This window comes from Equus quagga, chromosome 2 (assembly GCF_021613505.1).
Source record: "Equus quagga isolate Etosha38 chromosome 2, UCLA_HA_Equagga_1.0, whole genome shotgun sequence".
Classification (NCBI taxonomy): Eukaryota; Metazoa; Chordata; class Mammalia; order Perissodactyla; family Equidae; genus Equus; species Equus quagga.
In genome coordinates, this window is record NC_060268.1 from 171,139,693 (window position 1) to 171,161,662 (window position 21,970).

Below are 21,970 nucleotides of genomic sequence, written 5' to 3' on the forward strand. Positions count from 1 at the left end.
TTCCCCTGCCTCTTTTCTCTGCTGCCCATTTCTGTAGCTTGAGACCCTCATTCAACAGCCTCTCCCAGTCTTTGACTGTGGCTATTAATTGGATATTAAACATTGGAGGAAAGTTAATATATAAGAATGACTTTATTTTCCTACGGAAATATTTTTATTTCCTAGCTGAAGATACTTCAGGAAATCATAATTAAAATTTTCATGGGTTTACTAAACAGACTAAGTAGGACTCATCATACGCTTATGGAAAGACGCTTAGTCTTAAAAAATTGAGTTTTAGCTTGTGGAAATAGTTACTACAGAAAACATAAATTTTAAAAAGTAGTCTAATATATGCTTCTTGCAAGAAACTTTCAACCTAACAATGGCTTATCTACTGCATCTTAGTAGATGGATACCAGGAATGAAAATGTGGAAGGGACATTTTCAGTTAATTGACTTCTCCCTCCTCATCTAATAAAAGAAATCCTGGGAATGCCTCCTCCATCAGTGCACTGCTTGATTATACCAGTCACCTAAGAGAAATTTTGTTCCGCTGTAGCACTTTGCTGAAATGAGACCTAAAAAACACACACACATAATTTGCCTAAAAAGATTATGGAAACAAGGACCAGTGAGGTTGTCACTGATGTCTGTGTCAGGTGAAGATTTTTCCTTCTCACAATCCCTCAGCCCACCTAAGGACCTGAAAGGATGATAAACAACTTTTTCTTATTCCCAACAGAAGCTTGAAGCTTTCCTTCAATTATCTCTCAGGCTGTGACCCAAGGCCACACAACTCTACGTTTTCCCATTCTGGCTCTGTCTCCAGAAATTTCTCTCTTGTATTTCTGCAGAACTCTTTTCCTGATGGTCCAAACAACACCCTGGACTCACTTTTCCAACATCCTTCATCTTCAAGGACCTCTAACTCCACCCGACTTCGGTAGTCTATACTCAGGCCAATGTCACTCTAAGCATGGTCTGTGTACCAGTCTGGTCTGCGAATAGTGCCAGTCCATGAATGGAGCTTGTGCCAGCTACCCATAGCTGACTTTTGGGAGTGATGGTAAGGGAGGAGAACAAGACTTTCTCAAAGAAGGAAGTAGTACAGAGTTACATTCAGGCACAGGCTCCTTATCTCTTGGAAGACCAATACTGTGAATAGACTTGATCTAAGGCCATGTAGTAGACATCACCTGAAAGCTCCATTTGCAAAGCTTTATAATCTAGAGTTCTTCTCTCTGTCCTTCACTTATTCCAAGTCTTCAAAGTCACTGAACCTGCCTTGTCTTCATTTGGACCCCATACCCTGGCACCACACATTTATTCTCACAGTCCTTCAGTCTCTTCCTGGATTCTCTTATCCTCTCTCTCTGGCCTGCAACCCATGATCAACCTTTTCAAACTAGACTCTAAGCCACAGGTTCTCAAAGTTTGAGTTTGGACCACAAGCATCAGCATTACCTGGGAACTTGCTAGAAACACAAATTCTCTAAATCAGAAACTCAGGGAGTGGAGGCCAGCAATCCATCAATTCTAAGCGTGCTGAAGTTTGAGAACCACCGACCTAAGCAGTGCCTTCAGTGACCTCCAACATCTTACCTTGTTTTGGCTATTCCCAACCATTGTTTCTATTATGTCCTTTAACATCCAGGTGTCCCAGCAATGTTCGAGGAAACCAAATAACTCAATTCGCTGGCTTCACTAAAAGCTATTTTTGAAACTCAGCTGAGTGGGCTCTCAATTCTGCCCTTGAAAGTTCCCACCACATTCCTCTAAGAAGCTGTTATACATCTTTTCCATTTTTCCAAATACCCTCAACCCTAGCTCCTTCTCTCAGTAGATTATAACTCTACGCCCTACTTTATGGGAGGCCAAGGAGGGGGGAGGAAGGGATGAACCAAGGACATGTAAGTCCTCTCTACTGTCTTCCTCTCATCCACCTCAAAAGGTGTTATCTTCACTTACTCTGTTCCCCCATCCTAACTGCCTCCAAGAATCATCCTCCCTCACAAGACTAATCCCACCATCTGTGCTCATCCTAATCCCATACGCTTACATGCTATCCAGAATCCTCCTCTTCAAATTTTCTCCTCTCTTTTCTTCATCCTTCACCCTACAAATAAACTTGTCCCCCTCAATCTGCACCAGGCTAGATGAGTTAACACAGCCTACTTTCCTCAAACAGATTTCTTATGTTGGTACTTCATCTGTCTCTTGTAGAACAGTGTATCAGATGCCTCCATGTCATCTCCCATGCAATCCTCTCTCCCTTCTGTCTTCATCATTCTTCTGAAACTGCTCCCCCTACCCTCATAAGTGACATCGTTTGTCTTCCTATTTGATCTTCTATTATACCAACTATATCCCCATTCTTAAAACTATCTCCCCAAATATTTATCTTAAATGTCCTTTGATGCCCTCATCTCCTCTTGTTGACCCTTAACTATAGTAGTCCTCAGTTGTGTGATTGGCCTCCTTTTCTTCTTACTTTTCACTCTGCCCAGTAATATATTCAGTCCCAGGGCTTCAATTACTTCTTACAAGCTGCTTTATACCTCTAAATAATTCAAAGCATCTGACCTCTCACCTGTATCAAAATCTACACCTCCAGCTACTTGCTGGTTATCTTCATACTGAAGGCCTTGCAAAGGGAGGGTCTTCAATTTTTTACAATGGCTACAAACAAGCTCATCACTTCCTGCCCTGCTTTCCTTAGGAGCTGAGCACCCACTTAGTTCCCCCTGACAGAATCCTCAGATATCTATCTTCAATGCCTCCAATCCTTTGCTCTTATTTCAACTCTTTTTTGTAGTCTCTCATCCCTCCCTTCTGTGCTTCTTCAGGGCCTCATCATCTCCTGTTTGGAAGATTATAACCATCTCCAAACTGGTCTTGTATCTTTCCAAAGCAGACACCATGGCACTACCCAGCTCAAAACACTATCACTTCTTTACTCCTCTTGAATAACATCCAAATCCCTTCACAATAGGGTCCCAAAATGCTTTCTCAGCCCCATCTTGGGCAATGCTGTACTCACTAATCTCTAGCCAAATTTACCATTCTCTTTATGTTCTCTGTGCCTCTGATGTGTTTCCATTTGAAAAATCTTTTTTTTTTTTAAAGATTGACAACTGAGCTAACATCTGTTGCCAATCTTCTTTCTTCTTCTTCTTCTCCTCAAAGCCCCCCAGTACATAGTTGTAGATTATAGTTGTGAGTGCCTCTGGTTGTGCCATGTGGGATGCCACCTCAGCGTGGCCTGATGAGCAGCACCATGTTCACACCCAGGATCCAAAACAGTGAAACCCTGGGCTGCCGAAGCAGAGCGTGTGAACCTAACCACTCGGCCACGGGGCTGGCCCCTGAAAAATCTTAACCATCCTTTAAGTCTCATGTCAAATGTCACTTTCTCTATCTTTGCAGGTTCCCACATCCCTATAAACCCAGTGACCCTGCCACACCCTTCCCCATGCCCAGGACTTAACTGCCCTGCACTCTGTGCTGTCGCTGCACTCCACATCTCTCTTCAGCGCTCGCTGGTCTGACACAGTACAGTGGGTTGCTTATCTGTCTCCCCTCTTGGGTTCTATACTAAGAGCAGACATGTGTGTTACTAGTTTGCTGTGTTCCAGCATCCAGCCCTGTTCCTCTTATACCGGAGGCATTCAATCAGCCTGTGTTACTGAGTTAATATTCACAGTGCAGTAATCCATGGCTGCATTAGTATTGAAAGGACCCTACCCAAATGGGGACCACTTATTACATATCCACCACTTTGAGAAGTTTCCAAGAGAATTCCATAACAGTAATATTGGGGTAATAATACCCCTATGATTAAAAGACGGATCACATTTTATTCACTTATTTATATATAAATTTCTCCCACTACTAGGATATACAATCCTTGAGGGCATGAAGAATATCTTCCCCATCTTGGCTCTCAGAGCTTAGCACAGTACCTGCTCCTGGAACTTTGTATTTATATATTTTTATAGTGGAAATAAAATATTCTATTTAAGAAATGCTAATACAATGGTCTCTCCTTCCTGTGTAAAGTATTAGGTATCCCCTCAAATGCCACTGAGATATATGAAAACAAAATGCTAATAGCAAACTTCAATTTTTCCTGTACCACAAATTCTGGAGTAGCCAGACACAACAACCTACACATTAATCTGCTCCAATCTCTCATCTCGGTAAACTGGCCGCTAACAGCATCCTTTCTTGAGCTGTTCTGCTTCTTCCGCATAGCAGCCATTTGTTTCTTTCCAATTATCTAGGTTTCCTGAGATTATCTAAGACCAGGGTGCTGCATTCCTTTACTCTAGAATCCAGAATAATCGTAGATCAGTGAGTAAAAAGGAACCCCCATTTTTACCACCAATGCCCATGAATAAACCCGTGGTCTACTTATTAGGTCATTATGCTACATCAACTTGGTAAGTTAACTTCCCTTTGGTTACCTTGGAGCTTAAAAATTCATGTCACAAAGGGAAAAAGAAAACATTCTGCTCTTCTGGAAACTTATGAACTGCTGAGCTTATAAGTAGAATTTTCACTTAAAAATAAATCAGCTAAAATTACAAATCTCTCTCTTCATTGTCAACTACCTCCCATTCCCCCAGCCATTCAGAGCAGCCCAAGAGATGGCCCGACACTAGAGTAGAAAGAGCAGTGGGCCAGGAGTCAGGGAACACGGCCACGGCTCCAGGTAAATGAGGTCCTTAACTCCTAAGCCTCAGTTCCCTTAAAGAAAATGAGAGGATTGGCTTGGATGACCAAAATTCTCCTCTAGAAATAAAAACCTAGAATTTCACCTACATGTTCAACTTTGTTTTTAGCTCTTTTAAAAGTTTTTTAAAAATTTTAACAAAGTTTCATTAGATATAACTGTTACTTTTTTCTCTCCCTTTTCTTTTTTTGGGGGCAATTTATTTAAGTAAAATATAATAGTCCCTTTGGCTCTGAAAAATTTCTGGTTCCATACGCACACCCAAACTTTCTGCTTCTATAAGATATTAACATCCCAAATATATTCAAGTGCTCACAATAGTAAAAAACATCCTTAGGTAAAACCTTTCCATCCTCTTAAGAACATAAGTTAACAACAGTTTACAAAGAAGATGGTTGATGAGGTCAGACTTGGGTTCAAATTCCAGCTCCTCTACTTACTAGCCAAGCAACCCTGGGTGAGTCTCTAAACCTCTAGAGGTTGCAGTTATCTCACCTGTAAAATGAGAAGAATACCACATTCTTTGCAAGGTTATGGCAAGGGTCAAAGAAAATATATGTAAAATACCTACAAACTTTTTAAAATATAGTCATCATTCGATAAATAAGTTGTTCATATTATTCTATTGAAATATCATGATACCATTAAAACAAAGAGAAGGCTTAGCTCTACATAGCTATAGACCTCATCACAGTGTGCCAAGCGCTCAGATCCAAGCACAAGACCCAAGCATTCAACTTTGAGTCAGTAAGCAGTCTCATGATACAAGATCAGAGCACTAGGCTTTTAAAAAGTCTTAAGTTGAACCAAAGAGTAATCTTTTTTGGAAGTACCGAGGCTGTCTTTCATACTGCAAGAGTGGCAGGAAGCACAGAAGCACTGTTGATAGTCTGCAGGGCCTCGGTGTGCTTCCAAGACAAGACGCCTTTCGGTAGGAATCAGAATTTAGCTTAGGATATATCTCAATACAGACAAACAAACTGAGGGATGGCAATTTGGCTACAGATGGAAAATTATCCAAGGCCAGTATCTAATAGGTTCCCATGAGGCAATAAGGAACCTCTAATTAACAGTTTTGCTGCAGATGTCAAGAAGGCAGTACTATAAACATCAAACAAATTTACAGGTTCTCAATTTAACATTGAGGACCAACCATCCATATGTGCATAGCAAGAAACTCTTTCAATATGTAACTAAAACACTTTAAGTCCAACAGTACCACAATATATTTCTACAGGAATTTTGCTACTAAATATTTATTTGGATAATATATTAGATTTTTAAAGCTTAATACAAATGAATTGTCCACTAAAGTTTGCTGTGCTATGATTAGACCTAATATCTAGGGGAAAAAAATTAGGTAATCCCTCCATAAAGAAGGGCGGGAACCCTAAGAATTAGCATTGTTACCTTTATATATAAATCATACCTACTTAAATTATTTGAGTCAGGTAAGTAAAAACTCAGTTGGGGTATTATTTCATAAAAATCTAGATTTGGGACCAAATGACTTGGGTTAAATTCTCCTTTCACTTCTTACCTGTTCTGTTTGTTTTCTTAGACAAATCACTCTAGGCTTCAGTTTCTTCATCTCTATTATGAGAATAAAACTGCCCTACCTGGGGGCCGGCCCCGTGGCCGCGTGGTTAAGTTCACGAGCTCAGCTTTGGTGGCCCAGGGTTCGGATCCTAGGCACGGACATGGCACCACTCATTAGGCCATGTTGAGGTGCCATCCCACATGCCACAACTAGAAGGACCCACAACTAAAATATACAACTATGTACTGGGGGGATTTGGGGAGAAAAAAGCAGGGAAAAAAAAAACTGCCCTACCTACCTACCCCACAGGGATCACATAGGGATCAAGAGAGAATGCTCTGTATTGATACCTGGGGAATGTCACAGTACCCCTATGACTCCCCCAGCCCCCCTCCCGCCGCTACCCCACCCTCCACACCCCTACCCCACTCCCACCCACTCAAGGCAGTCAGCCTTTTAGCCGATCTGTATATTGGAGTTCCACGTAAGATTCTGGTTGGAAACTCCATTCCACTAAAAATATAAGTTTGAAAAAAGCTACATTATACAATAGCAGTCCTCACATAAACAACTAAAAAACAAAAACTTATCAAAGACGTGCAATTACTCTAAAAATTATTGAAAGTATCTCTGGTTTTTCATGCCACAAAGTATCCATTAAGAATACATAAAACTACTTCAATAATGACTGCTGACTAATCAAACGGATTCAACTAAGGAATACCTGAGACATTTATAATGAAATTAACGAGTGAAATTTATTCCAAAGAAATTCCCTCATAGATTCAAAATAATTATGTTATGATTACAGAATTATTAGTAAGTCCCAGAACTGCTGCCAGAAACACAATTATGCCTAAATTTAATACAAAGAGCACTTTAAAACACTTTAGATATTACATTTTAAAAACATAAGCCTCTCTGTATTGTCAGGGAAGCAGGAGACAGCAGTGTTGTAAATACACATCCTTGGTTGAGCAAGTTTTAGCTTGGCAGTGTTCCAAAAAAAGGAAAAAAAAGGACTTACGATAGACACAAGATTAAGAAGTTTGTTTTGTTTTACCATTCTTGAGAGTTAAGTGAACGTAGAATAAAAAGGCTGAGATATGGTAACAGATCAGCCTCTGCTCTAGAGAAATAAAATAACGAACTAGAAATCCTTGCTATTTTTGTTCACACTGCATTAAAGATTTTCATGATCCTCTCTAGATTCCTTGAGCAGCAGCTATTATCTGCTGGACTTACATTTACTCTTAGCTTTTATCTTGGTGCCTCCAATGTGGACATTCTTTCATGTCTATTTACTTTGCTGGATTCACAGGAGACTTCAGCATGACAGCAAAGGGGTGCATGTAAAACAGTGATCCCAAAACAAAGAATGAGTGTGAATCTGCTGGCATGCAATGATGCTGAACTACCAAGAGAACATGAAATAATTTGGTTGCACTAAATCCTTCCTTTCCTTTCATGCTTGCATTTATTTATAAAATATTAAGTATTAGCAAAATCCTGGGCAGACACAAGCCTGGCAGCACCAGTTTCCTTATTTAGAAGATTGCCATAACTTTCTCAGTTAGATGTCATTCATGTAGAGATATGCCTCTTGTCAAGAAAATACAAACTTAGAAAACACATCAATTGATGATTACATCAATTGATGATTCCCTTAAACTGAAATCTTTTAAAATGGTGCTTGACTTATTATTATTTTTCTAGAATACATCTAATGTATAATGTGAAACAGAATTCTATTTCTAAAACTAAGATGTTTAAAAGAGTCTCCATAAAGAATCCTAGTATCCTTTATTAAAGTTACTCTCCACAAATTCCAAATTTTAGACAATGAGTAAGAGTTAGCCATATCTGGCCACTATCAAGAAGGGACAATTTCATATACGTAGAGTAATAATAAAATTCTAATACAGATAGATTGTAAAAATACTCTCAAAATTTCTACTTTTTAGAATGGCTAAAATTTAATTTCATGGCTTTAACTTCCCTAAAAAATAATTTAGACATTCTAAAGTCAATATAGTTATGAGAAAACACAACAAATACTATAAATAACTGAAGATCAAAGACCACCTAATTCACAAGCAAAACTTTAAAACATATTTCCTATGAGAAATCAATATTTAGCCATTCTTCCCTCAGAAGAACAATCTAGTCAGCTGCTGGGACTCTAAAGCAGGTTGGCAGAGACAGCCTGTGGATCAGGGCTGTGAGCATGACCCTCCTCTTTCCGGCTTAGAACAGGTTTGGTCAAGAGCATTCTCCTCATGAGACCCTCCTCCCAGAATCACAAAGGTCAAGCACGTGGCCAGCACACTTTAAAATGCTCATCAGTCCCTTTTTGCAGTGAAGCTACAGAACTGAGAATGGTGTAATGAAGCCTGAGTTTTAGTTTCAACTCCACTAGTGATCTTTCTTTATAAGAAATTTAGCATTTCTGCACCCGCTTGAACATTTGTGAAAAAGAGACTGCTCAGCAGCAGTAATTAGTTGCAGCAGAAAGTGATCCTGGTTCCCATTCCCCGGTGTTCTAGGGACTAGATGACAAGAATTCTTGGCGAAGTTGAAATCAAAAGGTTCACAGGCAAAATTCTGCTGTGTCAGTTCCTTAATGCATGTGCCCTCAATGCAATACCACCCAAAAATGAGTTTAAAATCAGAGGTTTTTCACAAGAAATACTGATTAATCAGAAAATGGTAATGGTCTCTACGTACACACAGTAGTCTCTAGGAACAATCTGTGAAGGAGGCATCTGTCTGCAAATGCAGGCTATAATATACTTGGGCTTCACCCAGCAGGCGCCTGCGCCTCTAGCCCTACTGCTCAGTACCCAAGTTTCATGCTCCTGGAGTCTGTCAACATTTCCCCAGGTGAATATGTCAGTTACTCATTCATTCAAGCCTCTACTAAGTATTCATATCATCTCTAGACTGATGACTCCACAATATGTATGTCAAGCTTGGACTCTCCTCCGAGCTCCTGCCTCATTTTATCAACAGTTTACTCTATTCCTGCTTGCTGATCCCACCGTGCCCCACGGTGAACTTTGGAAAGGCCCCACTCTAAATCTCCCCCCGCCAAGCTTTCCCATCTTCGTAGCTAGCATAACTGTTCACAGCATTGCTTAAGGTAAAGCCTTGAATAGCTCTCTTTCCCTCCTTATGCCCCAAATCCTCCCACCACCTCACAAGCAATCCAGAGGCAAACACTGTCAATTCTACTTCTACAGTCTACCTCAAATCCATCCACTCTTCTCCATCTTCAGCAGCATCATTCTTGTTCAAGCCACCATCATCTCAGGCCTAGAAGTCTCTTAACTTTCTCTTCTCATCTCCTTTTGCTGCCCTACAGTCTATTCTCCACATAAGGGCATCTTTTAAAACATAACTTAGATCATGTCATTCCCTTAACTTAAAACCCTTGAATGACTCTCACTTGCATTGTGAGACTAAAACCCAATTCCTTACTCTGCCCCTTAAGATCCTACATAGTCTGGTCCCTGCCTGCCTGCCTCTCCAATCTTATCTTGGGCCACCCACCTCCTCACTGACTCCATTCCAGCCAGGCTGACCTTCTTACAGTTACTCAGATATCCCATGATGACTCCTTTTTCCCTAGGATCTTCATCCAGGTTATGACCGCTACACTAGCATTCTTTATATACATGGCTCCTTCCCATCCTTCTGGTCTCAGTGAAATGGCATCTTCTGAGAAGGGCTTTCCCTGAGGACCCAAGCTAAAGTGGGGCCTCCATTTTAATTTCTTCACAATACCCTGCTCATTTCCTTTTTAACCGTTTTTTAAATTATTTGTAACTACATATTTACTTGTTCATCTAGCATCTTTTTTGGCACAGAGTAGGCATTTTAACTTTTCCGGTGAATCAATTAATGAGGAGAAATACCTTAGGTAAGGCCAATTACAAATATTTCCCACTGGCTAATATAAGATGCAATAAAAAAGATCTTACCTTGTCAATTTTTTTCTTTTTAACAGGGGGATCGAACCTATCATTGACTCCAAAATACTGAGTAAGCTCCTTCCACTGGGTTTCCCTCGAGGACTGCTCACTGCAGGAAGAGAGAGAATTACTTACGTTTTACACAAAATGTACTATTTTTATTTTTATTGTTTTTAACTGGTAACTACAATTATATAGCAACAACTAGTTTCTATGTTTCAGAGGTAAGTAGGTCAACTATTTGTACAAGCACTACAATACTGTCTAGAATAGACAATATTTCAAATTCTACCTACCTCCGAGATTCTTCTTCATTCTTCAATTTACCTGAAAAGAATTCACAAACTGTCAATATCTAAGTATTTGATTGTTACTTCAAAATTGTTCATCAAAAATTGTTGAGCTAAACTCAATTTAGCTCAACAATTAGCAAGTCACAATTTAACATTAGCAGTATTGACAATTAGCCTGAATTAAAACAAAACACCTTTTCTGGATCGTTTTCTTTTTTTCTTTCTGAATCTTAAAGTTGAGGTTTTCTGTTCAGAATGTTTTTTATGCAATTCTTGAAATCTCTATATAAAAGTAAAAAAAAAGTGAGATGCAAATATATTCTGAAGGAAAGCATACATTCAAAAAACACCAAACATATTAAGTAACAAAAATAATTATTTTCTAGCATTTATAAAATATAAATTTAACAAAGGCAGCTGAGTTCTTCTTGAGATATGCTATTCTTCAAAACTCTCTCAAAACCTGAGTTGTTATCTTCAATTATTTCTAAATAAATCAATCTGATAATCTGAGAGTAAAATTCAATGACTCATACAGACGACAAAGAGATAAAATTAATATATAAACTCCTTATGTATTATGTTAGGCAAAGTAGCTAATTCTACTAAATGTTTTTTTCTTCCTCTTTTTATGAAAAACAAAACAAAAATGAAACCAAGTATCTGAGTGGCCAGTGGGTTGACCACAGACCCAGGGAATAATAAAGGCATTCTGAGCCAATCCTCCCTAACTATTCCCTCCCAGGAACACACACATTCTGACTGTGGCAGAGACACCCAGGAGCAGGCACAAACGCACAGGCTTTCACAAGAACAGCAGAGAAAACCTACATTCCACGTGCTGAAAGGAATTCCAGAGGGACACTCTTCATATGCATTCACATTTGCTTCTCCTTTGGCTTCCATTCCATCTGTAGGGAAATCTGAGCTCTCTGTTTTTGTTATGGTCCCATCTTCTTTATCTTCCTGTAAGTTAAGTCCAGAATTCTCTAACGTGGCTTCATCTTCAGAACTCAACTCAATATCACTTTCATTTAGGCCAGGAGGTAGCAGCCCACTCCACATCTTTTCTTCTAAAGGGAAAAAAGATGAATTTAAACATATAAAGAAGAGATGGAAAGAATTTTAAAACCATTAAAAGACACCCCAAGAGTCAAATAATTATACCAATGGTTTGGAAGCAGTCCATCTAAACTTTTTTAAGATCTAAAATGGAATGTACCCTCCATAGTAAAATAATTAAAATCTTCACTTGTAAAAATAAAAAAAGTGTAAAGCAGTTTAAGCAAGTTTGTGTAAAGACAGTCCTCCAGATGAATGACTTAAGGAAAACAGCACTTTGATTCTTTAACAAATGGATAATTTTGTCTAAAAAAGGAAATTCAGTAAAAATATTCATTGCTCAAGAATGTTAAGACCCTAACAATATACACTGCAGACAATTTAAGAATTATACTACTATATTTCAAGCTATAACAATTTGAGAAGAAAATAAAATTAAATGCTTCACCTGTATTTGGTATAAAATTTTCAGGGGACTTATTGTCTAAGGAGCAGGAAAACAATTATTCAAAGGAAAATTTTTAAGCCGTGCAAGTAGCTTGAAGAAAGTATGATGATAAAAAGGATGCCCTAGTTTTAAATTTTATGTTTGCTAAAATAACACTAAATGGAGTATAATCCTAACAATTTAACAAAAATGTACAGCTTTTCTGTATAACAATACTGTATTTGGGAAACAAATGTTAAAGTTCAGGATAATATTTATCACAGCTATATAGTCCATTGGTAGAGGGAACCATTAACTATTGTTAATAAAAATGATTTAAAAAATTAGAGTTGTAATCATTTGCTAAAATTCAGATAACTGCGTACCTTTTCACAATGGAGCTCCACAGCACAGTCTATTTTAGCATACACACTGAGCTAAAACCATCTGAACTAAAACCATCTTAGCTCAAAAGATGTCTAAAATAGAGAAGCTGGTTATACTGCTCATGATTTACTCTTCTGAAGAAATAAAATGGAAAGATAGAAATCGTTCTTGCTGAGTTTTCTGCCTCCTAGTGTGATGAACCAGTAAGAAAACCACCCCCATTCTCTCTGAGACAAAGGCATCAGGATTTTGCATTACTCTGAATAATGGATGCCTGAGATCTTTTAAGGACCTCCTCCCAGGTCCAAAGAATCAGATCTTACTTTGTGAGGTTTGGGTCCAGCCCCATCAGTTGCTGGCTCTCTGAAACATCCTCATCAAAATATTCTCTTGGCTTTTTAAGAGGAAGGGCTCTGACATCTAACTGCTCCAATTGGAATCCTGATTCCACATACACTGGTGGTGTAAGGGAGTCATTTTTAACACCTCGGCCCCTCAGTTTTTCCTCTGGATGCAGGGATAATTATACTGCGTACAGGGTTGTCCTGAGGATTAAATCAGATAAGCCAGGAAAACAACACAGGTTTAGGATGTTGTAGGGGCTCGATCAATGCTAAGTTCTTTTCGCTATTACTATTATTTCTGCGGCCACGGACTGCATTTTTACCATTTCCGTCATGGGTGGCAGCATTCATAAGGTAGTTTTGAAGTTTCTAATGTTTCAGGTGCATTCACTTAGCAAATGATGCAAATAATTTCGTTCCCTGAGTTCCAAGTATGACATGAAGTTTGTATAGAAAATGCTGGTGTGTGGTTTTCTGAAAGCAGCAATAAAACCAGAAACAAATTACCAAGAAGACAATGGAGCCGAAGCTTCAAAAGGTTATTCCCTTGCACAGGCTTTCCAAAGCACTATACTTAATTTTCTATTTAGGATCTGTATTCCTTTTTTTAAAGAGGACACCCAAAATTATATGAGCTGCAGGGCCCATAAAACCTGGATCCATCCCTAAACCCGGTCTGAAGATTTGAAAAGTTGTAACGGAGGAAGTCTTGAGATACTTTGCTAGCACATACAACAGCATGTAAAATATGCAATATTGAAAAACGGATGTTATGCTATTAATAAAAATACCTCTATTGTTCTGAGGAGCAAAGAGAGGGGAGCAACAATAAGCTCCAACATGACTTTGACACTGGCATATAATATACCTTTAGGCTCATTATCCATTTCAGGACTTAAAGATTCTAACAAATTTCAGATTTAGCCTTCTCAGCATAATTGGGGTTCTATGTTTGAAACCAGTGTTCCCTTTCCCTGTCCATAGTGTCTTTTGCATACCTACTGTGTGCCAGGCACTCTTCAAGACACGAGGACAGCAGTATACAAAACAGGCAAAAACACCTAACCTCACAGAAGCGACATTCTACACACATGGCAAGCTTCTGTCCAGCAGCGGCCAAGCACCGCTCAGCTGTGGCTGCTCATGAAAGACGTGCCTCTCAGACGGGCACAGTTCTTCCACTGGACCACTGCTTCACCAGCTCTGCAGGGTGAGTCTATGCTTTGGGCACCCAAACGTGCTGCACCTTCAGGAGCAGTCTTGCTTGCCCTGGACTCAGCCCTCAAGCAGTTCTCCATTTTTGATCCCTTTTTGGACTTCCTCAAAATCATCTATTTTTAGCTCTTGCTGATGTGGCATTAAAAAAATGCCTTCAGGATGGCATTGGCTGGTACGATAATTCCTTGTGTGTGCCCACGGAAAAAAGAAAAATTAAAATAACTTTTTAAAAGTGGACTCTATGTTCAAATCCATAAAATAAGGCAAAATTCAAATAAGGTATGTTTCTGAACTCAGTTCCTGAACATCTTTAAAGTGATGTGCTATTCTCTTAAGACTGTAAAAAAAAAACACAAGGACAACTTGGTGGCCACTGATAAACACACAGGACTCACTGAAGAGGCTGCAAAGTGGAGTTGCCCACGTGAGCAATGGCTCGACTGCAAATCAGCCAATATGGAGTGGCTGCTTTGTGACTCGCTTTGGGCTCATGTTTGAAAACACTGTCTTTCTGTTCATAGCATATACACGTCGTTCACACATGTACAATTGTACTCCGGTATCAACTGGTACTCTGTTAGGCCTCCTGTCATTCCTGTTTTGGCTGCTCTGGAGGACGGTCCTCTATTTGTTTGAAGTGTCTCTCCCCCCACGTCTTTCAGAGTGTACTCCTTTATTTTAAAGCCGTTCACTCCAAATTACCCCTTAAATGTGAAGCTTACTCAGGCATTCTCAAGACATGTGATATACCTGAGAACTAGAAACTAAGTTTTTTTAGTAAAGATTATAGTCAGGTCTATGTGACAGTTGATATATTAATACGGAAGCTTTCATTTTTTAGTCTGTAACTCAAATAATTTTTTAATTTAATCATTTTAGCCCCAAAGAAGACGTAAATGATTCAGAATTCCCTTTTTTCTCTGTGGTTTTGAATATCACCTTCTTTATTTCACACACTCTCTACCTCTGGAATTAAGATTTTTTCCATTCCACAATTATTCTTCAGAAAAATTCGGTGTATACTATGTAGAAAACATCTTTTGTGCTAGGTTGACACAACTTTCTGTGAACTGAAAATATTTCTGTGTCATCCTGGCCTGAATGGCTGGGTTTTCTTTCGCCCGTGAAAACCAACCACAGTCAGTATTTAGCACACTTGGGCAGAGCGCAGTGCATCAACAACACGACACAGTTCAGCAGTTCCTAATCTAAGGTTTTTACAAAGTTCTATGAAGAGACTAACAGAGGTCTCTAACCCAATTTCAATATTCAAAAAACCTGACATATTTTATTTTTCCTCAGACAATATCATCCACTTTTAGGCAAAGGGACTTAAATTCAATGTAGTATTATTCTTCACCACATATGCGTTCATCAGAGGCTCTGATTGGTAGCCACAGATCTGACTTTTATTAAAAAAATAATAATAGTGAATATATTTCAGTAGACACAACCTTTCAAAATATGGCATCCATGGAGATAGCAAATTATAAAAGGGGTTCTGGGTTGTAAAAGGACTGGGAATGACGGGGACAGCATGGAAGAACGGTTTTGAAAGTAAGAAGATGGGTTTCTAGTCTTGAACAACATAATTGTAGGCAAGCCACCACATCTGTGTGGGTCTCCATCCTTAAGCTATAAAATGAAGAGCTTGATCAGATGATCTCTGAAATGTACTGCAACTCTAAAACGTTTCTTTATGGATCGTAACATTGTATGCGCTCAAATGCCCAGTCACCTCACTCTCTGCTCTAACACTCCATTTTCTCCCTGGCAGATGCAACACTGATTAAACCCCACCAGCCCAGGAGATAAAGTTCTTTCCTCAACCTAGCTGCCCTGGCCAAGACTGCCGGTCTTCAAGAAGACTGTACTTCAGACAGGACACCTGAAAGATGTTCTGGAGAAAGAGAAGGATACGCCAGTCACAACAGAAGAAACAGAACCAGAAAGAGGAAACAAAGCAGGTCATTGCTATACACGGCACACAAACAAAGTGACAGGCACGGATGTACCATTAATCCTCATAACAACCTTTCCACTAGGAATTGCTCTCTTCTACAGACGAAGTAACTGACTTGCCTAATGGACTGTGATCCACTTATTTTACAAAAATGGAACTCTATGGCTTCAAATTATAAACTTTTAGACGGCAGAATTTCAAGTAGTAATATATTCCTGGAGACAAATATTGGAAAGTGTGTCTGAAGAATGATTCTAGCCTGTAATTCCAGACTTGTTAAAATTTGATGAAGAATTTTTTTTCTCACTTTTTAAGTGCAGAAAGCTAGGTAAGATGCTCTACTAAATTGCATGCATCAAGGTCACATTCAGAAGTTTGGGTAAAAATGTCACATTTTCTGGAAGACCAAGCAGCTGCTTATAACCAAAACCCAAAATACATAATCTGAGCAGCATAATAAGAAAATGTCTTCTGTCTCTAATATTCCAGAATTTCAATGCCATTTTCACCAAACGATGCTGTCTTATTTCCCGCGTTTTGTACCCAATTAGAAATAATAGAAATCTCAACCTTGTCTAATCTGAATTTAGTCTTACTTTACAATAATCACAAATCACCACCCCTCACCAATCTGACGACTGTCAACTAATTTAGACAATAATCAGTTTCTGCGACTTGGAATTAATACTTAACTAAAATACTTTTAAGCATGTTTCACCAACATTAATGTAAACATCCTATTTACTTTCATGACTTGAAATAATAAAAATGTTCCCTTTTCTCAAAAAGGGAGGGAAAGTACAACTGAATCACAGGCCTGACTTCGGATTTAAGTTACCCATCTGATTACCCAGATAAACTATTTAGCAGGATTTTGCATGTATACCTATGTATTAATTAAAGACAGTGTTTGTTTAGCCAAGGCCTGGAAAACACTTCCCCAAACACAAGACCCTGTAGGGGGAGATTTACAGTTAACCAATAACATTTCGAGGTTTAAGTCTGCTGCCGCTGTGAGAATACTTACAAGGTTCAAGACTGCAAGAGGGTGACTCTGGAAAGGTCCACCTTTTCCTGCTCAGCTCACAACCCGAACTCTGCAGGCTCTCCGGCGGGAGAGCCACCCTCCGACCCCCAAACGGGAAGCATCCCCTCCCCGGCACAGAAGCCAGCGCCGCGGATTCCGGTACAGGATGTCTAGCCCGCTGACACTTTATCAGCCGCAGCTCTTTTCCAGGATACAGCAACAGGAAACAGGAGGCTGTTTCCCGATCGAAAGCCTTGTCGCCCTCTCTCACTTTGGCTGGGGTGGGACAGAGAACCGCACTCCGGTCCACAGGCCGGGGAACGCGTCGCGGCGCCCCTTCCCAGCAAGCGGAGGCCGGCCCGGGCCGGGGGCTCGGCAGGCCCGGCGGAGAGGCTGTGAGGCCGCCCACACAGGCTCCCCCGCTCCCCGCCCCAGACATTCCCGGACCTGTGCCCCCCGAAGCCCGGGGAGCCCCGAACCAGCCCCGCAACCAGCTGTACTCACGGGACAGGAGCCGGCCACCCGGCAGCCATCTTAAGGCCCAGCCAACATCGCGCCTTCCCATTGGCTCCGGCCTCTCAGCCAATGGGCGGGGGCCGTTCTGGTCCGGGGTCGCCATGGCAACCGACCGAGCTCGCCTCGGCTTTAAAATCAACAAAAAAGGAGCAGTTCGTTTCTTTCTGCTGGTTTCCTATCCCTTCTCTATCATCGTTTCCCGCTTCCTTCTGGACGGTTCTTAAGGCTTTGTTCTTTCCCCGTGCCCTGCCGTCTGCCGGTGCATAGCGTGGGGACAGCGTTGGCCTTAAACCGTGAACTGAGTTCGTTCCTCAAGGAGGAGAAGCGCTGCGGTTGCTCCCCAGACGCATGTGGGAAGGTTTCCATTCATTCCTCCTTTCCTCCTCCTTCCCTTCTTTCCTCCCTCCCTTCCTTTTTTGCTTTCTGCACATTTTTATCTAGCTGGCACCCAGCCAGCCCCTGTATAGAGGAAGATGGTCCCGACTCCTGCTCTCGTGGGCTTACCATCTGGTGATCGTCCAGGCTGCTTCCCTGACCAGCTGTGTGGCCTTGGCCGAAAGCTTACTGAGCTCCTTTTCCGTGGCAGCCACTGGCTTAGGCCCTGAGGAGGGGCTGGGGGGAGCGTAGAAAATAAGCAAGGAGACAACAAACTAAGAAAAAGGCGCTATAAAGAAAGTAAAACAGAATAATATGATCATGATGGGGGTGGGGCTAATTTAGAAATGCTTCCATTTTCTGAAGTAGTGTTCTATAATAATAATAAGACTATGAATACTTTCCTAATTTCTGGTGTTGTGATGATTATATAAGACAATACACATAAATACCTTAACACATTACCTGGTCCACGTGATGTTCAGTCGTAGCTATTGTTGTTGTTAACATTATCAATAACGCCTTTCTTTGAAACATCCTAAAAGTGTGTAAAACTTTTGCATTGCGCTCAATAATATATCACAGTTTAGTATAAACAGATGTTTAAGCTTATTACTTATAACCATCCACTACTTCCCCCCCAGTGTCTTCCAGAAGATGTGTCAGGTTTATGGAGGAGTTTTCTAAAACCCCAGAATCATAGTAAAACCTGAATTGGGATGCTAGGGTCCTTTCTGTGCTCACGTTCTCTGATTCTAGGAGAGACACAAGGCTGGGGGATTTAATGATTTGTATGAAACTCTGCTGGCCAAATGGGTCCCCTTCTCAATAGTGTTTTCCCTGAATCCAAATCCTTAGAAAGTTAAGCAGTTAAAGAAAGGATGTGTATGAAAATGCTCTTGTAGCTCTTGCATTGGGCCTCTTACTTGCTGTATTAGTCTACTCAGGCTGCAACAACAAAATACCACAGATTGGGTGGCTTAAACAACAGAAATTTATTTCTCACAGTTCTAGAAATTAGGAAGTTCAAGATTAGGGTCCCAGCAAAGTAGGTGTCATTCTGAGGCTCTTCTCTTGGCTTGTAGGCAGCAGCCATCTTGCCGTGTGCTCACAAGTTCTCTTTGCACATATGTGTGAGGTGAGAGAGAGAGAGAGAAAGGGCCATCTGGTATCTCTTCTTAAGAAGACACTAATTTTATGGGATCAAGGCTGGATCCTTAAGACCTCATTTAACCTTAATTAATTCCTTAGAGGCCCCATCTTCAAATATAGCCACACTGGGAGTTAGGATTTCAATATATGAATTTTAGGAGTACACAAACACTCAGTCCATAACAAATGCTGATGGTGGAGGTGTAACCAGAATGGGGAAGGAGAGGGCAGAGGGGGAAGAACTGAGTCATGGGGTAGGAAGGAAGTAATGTCGGCCTGTTTAACAACTATCTGGACTGTTTCTACATATATTCTATCAAAGAATACTCATTATTTAGTGCATATAAATGTGCAAGGGATAGGGGAAGAATATAATTATAAGTACTTCAAAGGCTTACAAACATCGCATTTCTCATTGAAGGTTTTTGGAAAGTCCTACTCCAAAAATATTTTTAAATTGTTTCTCAATGTTAATTTGAAAACTCTCAAATTTCTGATTGTTTTCTCTATCATATTATTGGATTCCTATAATAAATGCAAATAGCTCAGACATTTCTTGTGATTCTGTTTGTAAGACTTTCAGTCTCTGAATATTATTGTTTTGCCAGTTTTCTGAGAGAAATGTCAGTCATTTGATTTATTTTAATCAATAAATTTACCTTCCCTTCAGCAAATTCTTGCCCTGGAAACCTGCCAAACCATGCATTTTGTGAATGAAATACTTGTATTTGTGAGATCTCTATGAAACATAGAATTATTGAATACCTTTTACTAAATCATAGTGAAATACCTGATGCAGCTAGTGAATTGTGTTTGAATGGTGTTGCATCTGGCACTAATTTCAAACATGTAAGTTTCATTTAAATTCTCAAACATATCTTAAAAAACATAAAGCGGTTTTTCTTTGCCAAGAAATATTATAGTTTATGAATAGTTTTCCCTTATATTTAGTCATTTTTTTTCCTAGTATAGGGATTACAAGTCACGCTCATGTTATAAAAGATTAATTGTGGCTTCCTTTTTGGTGGCTGCTAAGTCTCTGATTGATGAAAATTTCCCCAAATATAATGAAATCCCTTAAATAGTTCTCAGTTGGAAAAAGTGAATACGACTTTGTTGAACATATAATAAATATGCCTCTTGCTGAAACTGAGAAAGAGAATAGTTAATTTCCTTCTGTACAAAATGCCTCATTTTCTGCATGGAAGAAAAAGTGGCCTCATGACTTTGCAAAGGAATAGAAACAAGGGAGTTCTGAATTTTAGGAATTGTGTTGATATCCTTCATGATTAAGAAATGACAGTTTCTCTATCTGGATTCATTTTTTTACATTTGCAAAATGAACCATCTATAAACAATGTTGTCTTCCAGGAGTGTGTTCAACAATTGACACTGTAGCATCGGCAAGAGTTGACATTTGAGGAAACAAAATTTCTGTAACATAGGATGTTGCCAAAGAAAAGCATTCTCTTTATCGGTCCTGTCTAGTACTTTCAGACTCTTCAAGTCCAAGAAGCTGTACATAGGAAGAGAGGGGGACAGGAAAGAGAGGCTTACTGAGCATTTCTGTCTGCTAGGTGTTTTGCATCTGATATCATATAATGCTATGAAGTAGTTATTATTGTATCCATTTTACAGATAAGGAAATTAGGGCTAAAAGAGTTTAATGTCACACAACTAGTAACAGAACCAGGGTGGGGAGGTTTCACTGGACTCTGAAGCTCATATTTTTCCCACTGTCACACACTGCCCCTTTTAAGGTGAAGTTCCTGATAAATCCCAGCATGGTGCAGTCAATAAAGTATAGACATCATTATTACCCAGTGGGATGTGTACCCAGTGGGAGCTCACAAAAAGATAGGCTTCAGGAGCAAAATGCGTCTTCTCTCTCCATCCCCTCAGTACCTAGTGAGTGATTACATCCCATCAGAGGCATCTTCTTCAATCATTCCTGCTTTGCTACATTGAAATCTATGTTAGTCTTCCTTTTCCTAATACCTGCATCTTCCAAAATAGCCCACTACCTGAGCAATCCCTCTGAATGAAGGAATACATGTAAAGCTTTTAACACAGAGCCTGGCATGTAATCAATGGTAAATAAATATTAGTTTCCTTCCCTTACACACTAAGGAGTGTGTGTGTCTGCATGAGTGTCTGTGTGTGCGTATGTGTGTTGGGGGAAGGAGGATTGAACAGGCAGGCCGCAGAGGATTTTTAGGGCATTGAAAATACTCCATGTGATACCATAACGATAGATACATATCACTAAACATCTGTCCACACTCATAGAGTGTACAACACCAAGACTGAACTGTACTGTAAACTACGGACTTTGGGTGATGATGATGTGTCCCTATAGGCTCATCGGTTGTAACAAACATACCACTCTTGCGGGGGAGGCTATGCATGTGCGGGGAAAATGCATGTATGGAAGAATCTCTACCTTCCCCTCAATTTTGCTGTGAACCTAAAACTTCTCTAAAAAAGTAAAGTCTTAAAAGATCAAAAGAAGAACAATAGTTCATTACCTAAGAAAATTATATGAAATCCAAATTTTAGTGTCCATAAATGAAATTCTATTAGAATACAAAGAACTGAGTACATAAACACTGACAGATTATCAGATTAATGTGTCAACGTCTTCGTGGTCCTTGCCATGTACCCAGTGCTCAGCACTTTGCTAAGGTTTAAGGGGGATACAAATGAAGTAACTGAACTGGCCTGTCAGGAAGCTTGTAGTCTGAGATGTACAATGTGGTTATAAATGATATATTTCACACCATAAGTACTAAAACTGTGAGGTTCATGATGTAAGCAGAAACTATAGAATTCCTAAGAATGGAGAAGCTAGATGGAATTTAGCGCATGCTATTTCCTTTGCCTGGAATAGCTTTCTCTTTTACACCTGTTGAACTTCTTGTCATCCTTCTTGCCATCCTTCAAAACCTAGATCAAACATTACTTCCTAAATTAAA

At 39.8% G+C, this 21,970-nt stretch overlaps 1 protein-coding gene across 3 annotated transcripts in view; it reads right to left on the reverse strand.

Annotated features, from left to right (window-relative positions):
• Positions 1-17,501, reverse strand: part of FAM204A (family with sequence similarity 204 member A) — a 33,163-nt gene extending 15,662 nt beyond the window's left edge. For 2 of the 3 annotated variants that reach the window (XM_046653530.1, XM_046653527.1), the window contains exons 1-5: positions 16,953-17,450; positions 11,356-11,597; positions 10,719-10,806; positions 10,528-10,558; positions 10,241-10,340 (exon numbers count right to left, since the gene is read on the reverse strand). In XM_046653530.1, the coding sequence (XP_046509486.1) occupies positions 10,241-10,340; positions 10,528-10,558; positions 10,719-10,806; positions 11,356-11,589 (453 nt within the window). In that variant the 5' untranslated portion in view covers positions 11,590-11,597; positions 16,953-17,450. The other variant, XM_046653529.1, reaches the window with a different exon arrangement.
• Between the last annotated feature and the right edge of the window lie 4,469 nt (positions 17,502-21,970).